Source organism: Eptesicus fuscus, chromosome 13 (genome assembly GCF_027574615.1).
Source record: "Eptesicus fuscus isolate TK198812 chromosome 13, DD_ASM_mEF_20220401, whole genome shotgun sequence".
Classification (NCBI taxonomy): Eukaryota; Metazoa; Chordata; class Mammalia; order Chiroptera; family Vespertilionidae; genus Eptesicus; species Eptesicus fuscus.
Genome location: NC_072485.1, coordinates 46,393,939 through 46,407,711, shown reverse-complemented (window position 1 = coordinate 46,407,711; position 13,773 = coordinate 46,393,939). Strand labels below are relative to the sequence as shown.

The window sequence follows — 13,773 nt, the reverse complement described above, 5'->3', positions numbered from 1 at the left end:
AGCACCAGGTCCGTGGTGCCGTTTATTTTTAAATGTCCAATAGGCATCATGGCAGCTCCTGCATTGAGCGTCTGCCCCCTGGTGGTCAGTGCATGTCATAGCTACCAGTTGGACAGACACTTAGCCTTTTATATATATATAGATTATTGACTATATTTCTTATGCTTTACTTTATGTCCCAAGTCTGGATGACTTTCAAGGCTCCTTCTGACTCTGACAATTCTGTAATGCTGTGTAGTACATTGGTTTCTGTTATTGTCTGAACAGGTAGACCGTCAGGGTTTCATGTGGTGGCCACCCTTTTCTCAAGATACATTGTGTCACCTGGCTGGTGTGGCTCAGTGTTTGTGTCAACCCAGGAACCCAGAGTACCTTATTAACATCAGCAGTTCAAGTTTCCTTTTTCCTTTTGTTCTTTACTTTTTAACCCTTTATCTTCGATCCTCATGCCCATTACGTTCTCCATATGCACCCATTCTAATGTATTTTTTATGTCCTTATATCTCTACAAATTTGCTTGAGAAGATATAGTATAATTGTGGTGTATCTCCAGCTTGCATAACAATGGTACTTGCTTATTTTTTGCTCAGTGTTGTGCTTTTTAAGATGCCCTAATGTTGCAGTAGGTACATCTAAAGTGTGATTTCTAAAAGTTACATAGAATTCTATATTTGTATCTATCCCATATTGATTTTTCATTCTTCCAATTATGAAAAGTAAAGTTTCTTCAAGCCTTCTGCTACAGGATCATCACAGTAAACATTCTCACACATGTCTATAAAGTCTAGCATTCAAATTAGGTTATAGACAGCTTTCTTTGAGAATTTCTCTGGAATTTATGCACCAGAATGGGATCACTGGAGTATACACATACTTAATGTCACTAAGTACAGCCAGATCACTTAGCGGAATGGCTGTGTCAGTTTACACTCACCACACAGTACATAAGAGTTCTTGCCTCCTGACATCTTTGCCAATCTTTACTACTACCCACCATTCTAATTTTTTTCCTTCTAACAGGTATGAGTGCTATCTCATTTATATTTTTTATAATATATTTATAATTTATATTTTACTCAGTGGTTTTACTTTGGTCATCTCTTAATGTAATTTTTTATTTTTAACAATTTTTTAAGCTTTTCTTTCAGTGAGTTCCCATTTTTCTATTGGGTTTCTTGTGATGTTCATATTTAATTGTAGAAATTTCTTGTCTATTCTAGTATTTTAATCCCTTGTGAATTTTAGATGTTGCAAAAGCTTTTCCTTGTCATCTATCTTAACTCTGTTCATGGTATTCTTTATTGAACAGGAATCTATAATTTTGTTGAATGTAAGTTTTTTACTCTACAGTTTGTATTTTTAGAGTCTGATTTATGGAGTCTTTCTGCTCTCTAGTGTTCTCTGCTTTATAATTTTATCTCCCTGTGGTTTTACTACACAAGCCTGTTTACATGGCCTTTTGAAGAGATGTCTTTCCTTTCTCACCTCTGGCTCTCAGGAGGTTTGGCAGTTGGTGTTAATGTTTGGCTGCTTCTCTTCTGATGGAGAAAAATAAATGCAAGAAAACTGATACACTCCCCTTTCTGTAAGCCCTGCTCTCACTCACAGGGAAGAACTCCTTTGACTCTGTAGTGCATGCATTCTGCCTGGTCAGCTACTGCTGACTAGAAAGGGGTGCATACCTACACAAGCTGAGTATTCATCTCCCTTCAGGAATTTGGAATTAGGTCCACTCTCTGCTGGCCTCTTGAAAGACATGCACTACAGAGAAAGAATGAAGAAGATAGGCACAGAGAAACAGAAAAAAAAGCCTTGTGGCCCCATAGAGAGGGAGAAAGATGAGATAGAATGTGAGAGTAGCTGTCCTGGATCCTGATGGCTTTCCAGTTTCTAGTTCTATTCTCTTCTGAGACCAGATTGCATGATCTGTACTAGTTAGAGGTGGCTAACTGCTGTAACAGACTCCAAAGTATACAGTGGCCCTAACCTACTGGAAGTTATTTCTAAGTTGAAGGCTCTGTACCACACAGGTGTCTAGGAGTCCAGGTTGATGGAGGTTCTGCCGTTTTCATCGTCACATGACTTCCGAGGTTTCCCTAGGTGCCAAGCATCCAGCTGAAGGGAAATGAACTTGGAGTTTAATACATGGAAAGTTGTATAGGCCAGGCCTTGAACTAGCACATATCCCTCACATTCCCTTGGCTGGAACTCAGTCAAGTGGCCACATTTAACTGTATGGTAAACTGAAAACTGTCTAGTTGTGGACCCAAAAGGAAGGGGGAAAATGGGTTTGGTGAACAGCTAGAGGTTGCCACATCATATTTTCGGTGTGATGGCTCTATATCCTTATAATCAAATTCCTGTTTTTCCTTAAACTTGTTTGAGTTGGCTTCTGTTATTTGTACCTCGATGCATTAGGTGTTTTCATAACAGCCATATTTAAAATAGTAGAAGAAATAAAGACTGATTAATTTATTTTCTCAGGAAAATTGGGCCGATTTCCACCTATGATGCATCATCACCAAGCACCCTTAGATGGCCAGACCCCTACAGCGCGTGCCCAGAGGTCTCACCTTGCAGAGGCCTTTGCAAAGGCCAAAGGATCAGGTGGAGGCACTGGAGGAGGAGGAGGTAGTGGAAGAGGCCTGATGGGGCAGATTATTCCAATCTATGGCTTTGGGATATTTTTATATATACTGTACATTCTATTTAAGGTAAGTGGAATCATCTTGACCAATTATATCAGTGACAATCTAATATTATCGTAATAAAATCATTGTTGGTATTGAAACCCTTTACAGTTCATAACCCTTTTTCAAATCTAGTATCTCTTTAAACCTTGCTTTCTCTTCATAAGGTACTTAGGATAGGTGTTATCCTATCCTAAGTTTTACAGATGAGAAAATCTTCACTCAGAGCGTAAATGATTTGTCCGAAATTCACAACTGACACTGCAGAAATAGGACTTGAGCCTGGATCTTCTACTTGCTAATCCAGTTAGCAATAAAGTTAAAAGCCCTTGACTGGGCATATTTTCAAGCTGAAAAGGCATAAAGTGGCTCTTGTTGGAGTTTTAGGATTGTTGTTAGAGCTTTGTTGTTAGGATTGGCTCAGGGATTTTCAGGTAGCCACTGTGAGGCCAAGTGATGACTATACCAATTCTCCCCTGAGTATGAAGTGCTGTTTTTTAACATCATCTTCAGTAATTCTTCTCAAACAGAACTGCCATATCCTGAAACTAAGCCTGATATTTCTTAGTTCTGGGGAGACATGGTTTGGGTCCTTTTTAAGTAGACTGCTAATTAAGTTCCACCGCCAGCCCAACTTTGGCAGGCCATGGGCCTAGCTAGGGGGAAGAGTTTTACTTTGCCCTTCTAACTAGAGTAATAGGCGAGCTCCTCCTAGCCCAGAAATTCTGCAGGCAGCCTGAGTTGAGTCTTAGGTGAGCATGGCCAAGGCAGATGACCTGTAGAGAGGTATTTTTTCCTTGTGCCTTGCTAATTTTTTACTTGGAAAGCTATTGTTTTTTGTTTTGCTTTGTTGTTTTTTTTTTTAGATATTTATGTAATGTTGCTATTCAAGTGGATTTCTGACTTAATTTTTGTCTCCCAGCCTTTTTTTTTTTTTTTTCACTTAATATGAGGGGTTCCGTGACTTTGAGGTTCTGAGCTGCTGTTGATGTGCTGTACCTCCTTCACTTCTCAGCTTTCAAAGGGGAAAACTACTGCAGTGGACCGGAAATGCTCTACCGCCACCACACCTGGAGACACCTTCAGGAAAATTAGTAAGTGCCCCTTTCAGAATGGTCAGACAGCTGTAATGCAGCCAGAGGGACAATCTGGGTATGACCTAAAGGCATTTCTCAAAAGTTGTCCCAAATTATGCCATTTTTTACCTTAGCTCTGAGAGTTCCTGAAAGTTTCCATATTGATGTTGGCTTTAAAGGGATAGTTACAAAAATTACAAAACTATGAGTTCACTTTTTTATGTTAATAAATTAATATTTCACATTTGGAATGGGTTCCTTCTCATGTCCAGACTTCAGAATATTGGTAGCAAATATCCTTATTTCGCAGAGATCAAGTCATTGCCAAAGTCAGTTATTAGATCCAGGGACAGAATTTAACACTTCAGGCTCTTGAAACATGATCATCAAATGTTCACTACCAACTAGAATATTCTGTGCTCTCTGGAGAAATGCAGTGTATATGGCATAGCTCTCCCTCTAAGAATTTATAGTCTAGGATGGATGTCAGGAAAAATAACTTGTGCAGAGTTGACTACCTAGACCCGTGGTTGGCAAACTGCGGCTCGTGAGCCACATGCAGCTCTTTGGCCCCTTGAGTGTGGCTCTTCCACAAAATACCACGGCCTGGGCGAGTCTGTTTTGAAGAAGTGGCGTTAGAAGAAGTTTAAGTTTAAAAAATTTGACTCTCAAAAGAAATTTCAATCATTGTACTGTTGATATTTGGCTCTGTTGACTAATGAGTTTGCCGACTACTGACCTAGACAGAAGGGATCTGATAAAAGCCTTATAGGAAATCATGTCTAGCTGGGTGTCTGTGGAGGAGGCCTGCCAGCTAGATGGGATGGCTTGGGTGAGACAGCCTGGCATAGGACAGCTGTGGGGAAGAAGGCCTGAAGAGTAGGAAGGTTAAGCCATATTGTTGAAGGTCGTTGAGGCCAGATGGCTTTATCTAGTGGATCCTGAAGCCTCATCAGAGGTTTTTAAAACAAAGACATCAGCCAAATGAGGTGAGGCTGGACCACAGAAGCATCTGCCCTCGGCCACGATTGCTTTCTGTATTTATTCCACAGTCTCTATGGAAATAGATATTTCAGTCACACTCTGCATCCTTTTTAGAAATCTTACATATTCAGGGATTTCTTTAAGAAAGCTGCTGTGTTCTTAATTGAGATAATGTCTAACAGTGATGGTAAATGCATCAGTAAAACCGTTTTTAAAAGGTTGGTGGACTCTTTACCAGTAAATTCGAGTAGCAAATTCTGTATCCTGTCACATATGCATTTAAAACAGAAAGAAGTAAATAAAATGAATTCCTAAGAGCAGCTATTTTATAATGTAGTAGCAGTTATATTAGCTCCTTATCCTTCAATTTTGAATCATGCAGAAAATAAAAATAACTTAAGCATTTATGTAGCACAGTCCTCCAGACACTTTATAGATGTTAACTGCATGAATAAGAATGTGGTCCAGAAGTATTAAAAGGCCTTTGAAATACTATATCTGCAGTAACCCTTTGAATACATCTGGGTGGAGGATAGCACTGGGTATGACACAGAAAAACTAGATTATCTACATAATGAACAACATTTTATTTTCCTACTGCCTTAAAGTTCATTTCATGAACTGATTGATTTATTTTTTCTGTCCTACTTTTAGGGTCTTATGTTAGTTGAGAAAACTACTTCTGGGAGGCAGGGTTACACCACTTCACTCCATGTGACTGGGACAGAAAATCTTGGGCAGAGAGGTCTCAAGATTTCCTCTACTGAGGAAGCATGACATTTAAACTGTTACTTCTAGATAGGTTTTTAAGCTCATGTGCAGGTGAAATATTGCTCATTTCACTTAGTTTTCTAAAGTACCTTATATATTTGGTTCTTTACGCTTGAGCATCATTTCGATTAGAATAGCCAAGTATGGAAGCAACCTAAGTGTCCATGGATAGATAGATGAATGGATCAAGATGTGGTACATATATACAATGGAATATTACTCAGCCATAAAATAGAATGATATCTTGCCATTTGCGATAACATGGATGGACCTAGAGGGTGTTATGCTAAGTGAAATAAGTCAGACAGAGCAAGACAAATAACTATATATAGACTAGATGCCCAGTGCACGAAATTCGTGAGAAGTAGCGGCTGCCAGCAGGGGCCTCCCTCCCTTCCTCTGGTCGCCTGCCTCCCCCACCAGCCAGGGCCTCCCTTCCTTCCCCTGGCTGGCCCCGCCCACTGGTTGAACTCCCAGACAACCTCCCGGTGGAGGGGATAATTTGCATTCTATGCTTTTATTATATAGGATTTTACTTATATGTGGAATCTAAAAAACAAAGCAAATGAACAAACAATGCAAAACAGAAACCGTTTCATAGACATAGAGAAAAAACTGATGATTTCCAGAGGGGAAGGGGCTGGGAAAAAGGGAAGAAAAGGTAAAGGTGAATAAGAGGTACAAAATTCTAGTTATAAAATAAAGTCATGGGGTTGTAATGTATAGCATAAGGAATACAGTCAAAATACAATAACCTGGTATAATGACAGCATGGTGATCACTTCGTTGGGCATATTAATGTAGAATAACAATGTTACACACTTGAAACTAATACAGTGTATATATTTAACTATATTTTAGTTAAAAAAAAAACACAGGAAAAAGGGGTATGTTTCTCTTCTTCATTTCTTCTTGGGTGACTATAGGGGTATGTTTTTCAGTCCTAGGTATTTTCTTAGCTGGTCCTACTGTATTTCTGTGCGTAATAGTGATTTGTTCATCACTCACTAAACATGTATCCTTTAGATCTTGGCACCCAAACCACAGCACCTTTGTATCCTGATTGGATTAGCTAGAGAAACTCTTAAGTCTCTTCCCTGAGCCTCACGACCAGCCTGGATTACTGTAGAGTGTCACAGTCAGCCATGTCTCAGAAAAGAGCTTAGGGACTTGTGTGTGATGGTTCTTAGATCAATGCTTGTTTTTCAGCCAATTTTGAGCTTGTTCAACTGCAAGAAAAACTGAAGGAGACAGAGGAAGCCATGGAAAAATTAATTAATAGAGTGGGACCTAATGGTGAAAGGTAGGTTTTCAGGACTCAGACTATTTCCCGTTTAGAGAATCAATTCAAGATTTTTCTCTTCTTTGATTTCTGGGCCACTTACTTTCATTTTATATAGTTGTCAACTTATTTGTCATTTGCATGTTACTTCTCACGAAACATTTCCATTTCCATGCTGTTAAGCAATCTCCAGAGCACTTGTTCATTGTTATGCACATTGAGAGTGACTGCGAAGGTCAAGGCGAAGCCCTTCCACTCCTCACCTCCCCTTCAAGGGAGGCTATGTGGTCCCTGGCCAATCATCACATGTCATCTCCTTGGCTGCAGTGATGGGTTCAGTGGTATACACAGGACCCAAGCTGGGCCAAGTGTACTTTCACCTAAAACTGGATCTTGAACCCAGTGACACCTGATCTGAAAGCTTTTCATATTAACTCACCCTGGCAACAGTCCCTAAAGAAATTATCCATTTGCTCCTGCTCCCTAATCCTAGAGCTGCTCTGCCTCCCACCTTCTTGAATCCTGGATCTTCAGCGATTCTTCTCATATTGTGAGCTATCCCACATCCTCCCAATAAATTCTGCTACCTCCTCCAAATTCTGCTACCTCCTCCAATACAAGCAGCCAATTTATTGGAAGATGGGCTGCTTGTAACCAAGGACTCCTGATACAGCCCGTGATTTTTTTTTTCCTCCATGAAGTCCCTTAATTTGGCCCAACTAGGAACTGGGTTGGAAGGGTGAATTTAAGGTTAACTTTGATGTAGTGGCAAGGTCTCCAAGTGGAAGTGCTCAGGGGATAACGAATAATGAGACTGGCTTTTTGTGAAAAGTCAAGAGCAGAGGTAGAGTTTGGACATCATCTGTGTAGAGGTGGTGGTTTAATCTGATACTGGGTCAGCTTCCTGAGGCCGTGTTTGTAAGAGTAGAGAAATGAGGGCCCTAGGATTGAGCCTTCATGACAACCATGTTTCAGGAATTGGGAGGAGGAAAGTGAGCCATGATCAGAGATAAGAATGGTTAAAGAAATGGGAGGAATACAGATGTCTCAGTAGACAAGGAAGAGGGCATTTAAAGAGGATGGTCCACAGTACAGAGAAGTTAAGAATGAAATGTGAGAAAAAGACTTTTGGACTTGAGAGTAAAGTGGTCATTGATGACTTTTGCAAGTTTTTGTAAAATGATGGGATGGAAGCCAGATTTCAGGGAGGTGGAGAAAATGGATTGGGAGGAAACAGGGAGCAGCCTAACACATGAGCACGTACAGTGTCCGTGGCCCTGTGCCTACACAGGTGCAGTTACCCCTGTCTTCCAGGAGCAAACCAAGGTGAGACAGTAAGGAATCTGTGCAAATATTCATTGTGATAAATTCAGAAGGTGAAAGGTGGGCCATGATGAATTGCCTGATGCATGACATGGGCAACATTAATAGACTTGTTCAGAAATGAAAGAGATGCTTTAGTTTGGAATTCTCTGAGAAAGCTGCTCTTGTTTGTTTCTGCTTCTGCTAGCCATTCCTGTTTTATTTAAGGTTCTGGTTTTTCATTAGTCAAGAAACAGAATCCAGGCCCAGCTGGTTTGGCTCAATGGACAGAATGTTGGCCCTCGGACTGAAGGGTCCCAGGTTCAGTTCTGGCCAAGGGCGCGTACCTTAGTTGCAGGCTTGATCCCTGGTTCTGATGAGGGCTCATGTGGGAGGCAATCAATTGATGTGTATCTCTTACATTGATGTCTCTTTGTCTCTCCCCCTCCTTTCCAGTCTCTCTAAAAATCAGTGGAAAAATAACCTCAGGTGAAGATTAACAAACAAAAAGAGAAACAGAGTCCAGGCTGTTTCACTCAGTAAAAATCAAAATACATGGAGTCCAGTCCAGAGAAGTAGCATGTGCAGCCCAAGAGCAAGAGCTTTGTGATAAGCACAAAGGCTCTGGTAGGTAGGGGTGACCTAACTGCCCCAGAAGCCTCCCCGCAAAGTGGCCATTGTAAGAATTGGGCGTTATGTAGAGCAGGTGAGCAGTGTGGTGAGTCAAGACTCCTGTACTGATGGGGGAAGAGTAGAGGCTAAGAGGCCCAATACATTTAGCTGAATGTAGAGCGACAAGCTTCTTCAGTTCAGGCTGTGAGGCCATTAATGTGGAAGAGGGGGAGCCCTGGTGTTGTTTTCCTCCCACTGAGGGCTGCAGAAGTGCACCTTTATGTTCCTCAGTTACCACCTTACCATTGGAGGGAGGAAACACTGTTCTTTTTCCTTATTGGTCATTAAGGCTAAAGCTTGTTAGGCTGAGCATAAAAAGGAATGCTGGCTCCCACTGGCTGACTAGAAATATAGAGGACACCTCCATGGAGGCTGTTCAGAAGGTATTATTTTTCCTTCATTAGTGTTATGCTGATTTTGAATGCTTTGAGTTTTTAAGAAAAGAAGTAGCCTCTGTTAAATACTGCCACTAGATAAAATTTGTAGCAAAACAGACAGTTCTCTGTCTTCTCTGTAGGGCTTTGCCTGCCTATGCGTGTAATGCAGTGCTTCCTTCTCAAAAAAATAAAAAATGCTCCTACCATTTTCCTTGAGCCCATCTTATTCTTGCAGACATTTGTCCAGAGCCACCAGCTAAGTTGTGACTCAAACCCAGGTTTTCTAAACTGTGGAACTTGAGCATTGTGCTTTAAGAATTGCACCGAGTGCTTTCAGAAGTCAGGAGACTTTAGTTTTAGTTAAAGTGCTGACATTAACTAGCAATAGAAATGTATAATTTCCCCTCTGAGGGTCTCAGTTCCCCCAGTGTCTGTGGTCTAGATAATTGATGTCAGAATGATCCAGCTCTGGAATTTTGGGATGTATCTGTATTTCTGCACAAGTATATGCAGGCTGGTGATTGTAGGGATGGCCTAGTGGCACATTTTCCCCTAGTTGAGGCTAATGGCCCAGCACATTTTCTTTTGATGACCTTGTGTCAGACAAAAGTGGCTTGCAGTAAATGGAGTGTTATTAAGTAACAGTGAGGTGCATTGAAAAAATATTGAACCAAAAGCTGAGGTATCTGGGGTCTGGTCCCAGTATTGACATAACTCATGTGGGACCTTGTGCAATACCTTGATCTATTCTGGGCCTTACTTTTCCCATATATAAAATCAAACGGTTGAACTAATGTGTGTAGTTACCAGCTATGCTGCTCTAGAATCAGTTCCTAGAATTATCTGCTGCTGCTCAACTTCCTTTTCTAGAATCCAGACAGATCATAGTGATATTTATGTTCATTGCCAAGGAGTATTTACCACTAAATGGTTCGATTGTCTGGTATTTCTAAGCAGAGTACAGACTGTGACTTCTGACCAAGAAAAACAGTTGCTGTATCAGCTCCGAGAAATCACCAGAGTCATGAAAAAAGGAAGATTCACTGACAGGCCCACTCCAGAGCAAGAGGCTGAGGAGGCCCCTTACATGGAGGACTGGGAAGGTAAAGTGTCTTCTCCTTTCTCTGTTAGCTGTCAGCCCAGAAAAGAGACGTTAATTACTTTTAATCAGCTTTATTACTGAAGTATAATGTATATATAGTAAAATTCACCAATTATAAGGGTATGGTTGGGTGAGTTTTGACAGATGTGTAGAGGTGTGTAATTACACCACAACCATGATACAGAACATTTCCATCACCTCAGCAAGTTCCCTCTCCCTTTGCAGCTAATGCCCTCCTTCTGCCGGTGGCTTAGTTTTCATATTTCTACAAGTGTATCGTAACGAAATAGGGAAGTAGACATGGATTTATATTCAGAGATCTTAACTGCTATGTTACTTATAAGGGAAAACTGGAAGGAATCTTAAGTGTCTCCAGAAGAGGCAGGGTAAGTCAGATCAGTTCTGTAGCTGTGTGAGGGGATATTGTGCAGCCAACTTTAAAATGACTGCTGACATGGAGAAATGCTCATTATATAATGTTGAATGAAAAAATCAGGTATAACATTTTATATACAGGGTGATCCTTTTTTAAAAAACCATATATATATATACACATGCTTATATATGGTAAAAAGGCAGAAGTAATACAACAAATTATAAGTGGTGGGATTCTAGATATTTTGTTTTCTTTCCAAAATTTGTATTTTTCAAATTTTCCACAATGAGTCCCTATGACTTTTATAATGAGAAAAACCAACAGTAAATGTAAAACAAACAAACAAACAAAAAACCCCTCCATACTCTACACGTACCAAAAAGAACCCCTGCTTTTCAGAATTTGTAGCAGAAGTGGTTTGCGTTTGGGTTGACTCTCCTGATGACTGTAATGTGCACATGGGTTTTGGGTCCTCAGCTTTACCACACTGAGCAGCGAGCCCACTGCTGCTGCCAGCTCGGGCGTGGGCTCCAGCATGGCCCATCTGCTGCTCAGGCTGACACAGATTGATTTCATTTCGCTCTTTAATTTGGCAACACTTGCTCTCCCCTCATTATCTAGCTGGGATTCAGTACCACTGCTACTAATTTTTTTTACCAGTTTGTTGTATTCTTTTGTTCCATTTTGTGAAGACGAAGAAGCCACCAATGGGAATCCTGTCTTCTGAAAACCCAGCGCTGTCCTTCGGGATCTTGGGCCTGTCTCGCTAAAGCATTCCTCTGTTCTGACACTTGCCGGCCATTTCAATAGTAGGCGGCTTCCTGGTGTATTTTTCAGAGTTTAGCGTTCCTTCCTTCCACTCCGCCCTCCACCCCCGGAAGATGTGGAAATGGTTCCAAATAGAAATTATAAACAGTAGCCTTAAGCTGTGCTCTCTCCATCTGGTGTTTGGTCCTTTCTCTTTTCTACTGAAGGCTCCTTTGTTTGTTTAATCTTTGTGCTACTGCAGAAGCTGGAGGTGTGAGAATCACCCTCTGCCCCAAGCACCCTGCACTTAAGAAGGGATTTCCATCTGAAGGGGTTTGAATTTCAGAGAGCACTGGATAGTCAGCCAGGCGCTTAGAATTTACTGAAGTGAAACTTGAGAGCTGTTAGTCATCTGCGAGATTTCTTGAATGGATTTGTTGGAATGGGATGGCTGCTGCCCAAGAAGCCTCTTTGAGTCTGACACTTTATTTTGAAGAGATATTCTTTGTAAGACTTTGTGCTGCTTTTCTCTCTAGGTTACCCTGAAGAGACTTATCCAATTTATGACCTTTCAGATTGCATCAAGCGTAGGCAAGAAACAATCCTGGTGGATTACCCGGACCCCAAAGAGCCCTCTGCGGAAGAGCTAGCTGAAAGGATGGGAGTGCTAGAAGAGTCAGACCATTTGGGTTGGGAAGTGCCCACTGACGGCAGAGCCCAGGAAGAGAATTCTGTTACTTCGTGTGACCCAAAGCCAGAAACATGTTCCTGCTGTCTTCACGGAGAAGAGGACCCCGCTGTCTTGGTGGAGAATGCTGGATTCATGGCAGACAGTTACAGTGAGCAGGAGGACACCACCCAGGAAGCGTGGCCCCAGGACTTCAGAGATGAGGGGCTGGGCGTCAGTGCTGACAGAGCGTGTACTGGGGGCACATTGAGGAAGCGGAACCCCCAGGGTTTAGAGTGAAAGCAGCCAGTTTGGTGAAGTATCCATTACTCTGGTCTCAAGGTGACCTTTCTCTCCTCTCTAGATTTCACCCTTGGCCCTGTACTTCATTCTCTGTGTTTAAATATTATAGCCAGTCAGGTCAGTACCATGGATATCATGTATCCTCCCTGGTGCTCACACACCTGTCACCTGTACAGCATCATAGAGATGAGTAGGAACACAAAGATGGCTTTGCTCTTTCTCTCCCTGCCTTCCCTCCATCAGAGAACTGATCCACTGAGTAACTGTTTGCTCTATCATAATTACAGATGGGACCACTCAAGGCAGAGGTTCGACTCCGTACTGGTGGTAACAGGTGGTTTACCTGTGAACAAACATCAGCTTACACATGATGAGGACTTAAGGTTGCAAGAGTGAAGATTTCAGAGTCTGAGATGCCTTATTCTCTGGGCCTTGAGCAGGTTAGTGGTTCCCTGGGTTCAAGAAAAGAACATTTAGTTTTGGGGGATGATGGAGCCAAAGCAGGACTCTGCTGTCCGAGCTGAAGTCCCTTCCTCACAGCAAGGGCCAGAGGACTGACTGACCTGAAAATGGGCCCAGAGGCCTGTTGAGGACAGTTTTACTCTGATACTGCCTGGATCTCTAGCTTCCTTTATCCCTGTGCTGCTTAATAGAACTGCTAAACCCACCTCTTGGTCTCCAGCGGCCAGAGGAAGCTTTAGGTGGAGACTTTAGTCCTGGCCCTGCAGAGCCAAGGCTTGAGGCTGCAGGAAAGCCTGCCCAAGGGTAGTGGTCCTGCCATGAGATGCAGAAGGCCAGTGAGGGGAGTGAGCCACGCATTTATGGACAGCCCTTGCCTCAAAGCTCTTTCTGGATGTTGTGCCCTCTGGGAAATTGGTTTCCCAACCACATGCATTGAAACAGAAATGAGGACTGAACTTGTTGACAAAGTGCCAGCCCAACAGGGAAGTTGCAGAGTGCGTCTGCTGCGGAGAACCAGTGTAGTAGGGCCCAGGGGAAGAGGCATTTATTTGCCTGTGTTGAGACATCTGGGTCCTCTGAGAGAGCTGGGGGATAGGAAGTAGGTTAGGCCCGGGAGGATTTTGACCAAACTACAGGCCTGATCTCAAAGCTGCCATCTGTGTTCTTGAGACAGGATGAGTGAATCCATTTCCCGTGGTAGACCCGAGGGTTTAAAGAGGACGCATTCCCAGTCATGAAATTTGGAAGACTTGAAAATTAAGACATTATGTAAAAGTAGATATGGCACAAGATGCCAGGAACATATTTAATCACACAGCCTGCTGTCAGAAGGTATGGGATCATATTAAGATAAGTTTAGCTACTATTAGACATTTATTGTTAGTTAATGAACTGCAGAGAAGTCATTGAAGATTGAGTTTATAGAAAGCATATTGCATCTGTCTTTGTGTGGGACATTTGAT

At 42.0% G+C, this 13,773-nt stretch overlaps 1 protein-coding gene across 3 annotated transcripts in view; it reads left to right on the top strand.

Moving 5' to 3' along the window:
• Positions 1 to 12,346, top strand: part of RIC3 (RIC3 acetylcholine receptor chaperone) — a 32,925-nt gene extending 20,579 nt beyond the window's left edge. The window contains exons 2-6 of one of the 3 annotated variants that reach the window (XM_008151066.3): positions 2,485 to 2,714; positions 3,706 to 3,784; positions 6,731 to 6,824; positions 10,112 to 10,257; positions 11,916 to 12,346. In XM_008151066.3, coding sequence (XP_008149288.2) covers positions 2,485 to 2,714; positions 3,706 to 3,784; positions 6,731 to 6,824; positions 10,112 to 10,257; positions 11,916 to 12,346 — 980 coding nt within the window. Of the gene's footprint in view, positions 1 to 2,484; positions 2,715 to 3,705; positions 3,785 to 6,730; positions 6,825 to 10,108; positions 10,258 to 11,915 lie in introns of all 3 variants that reach the window. The other 2 variants (XM_008151065.3, XM_054725380.1) reach the window with 2 other exon arrangements.
• The last annotated feature ends 1,427 nt before the right edge of the window (positions 12,347 to 13,773 follow it).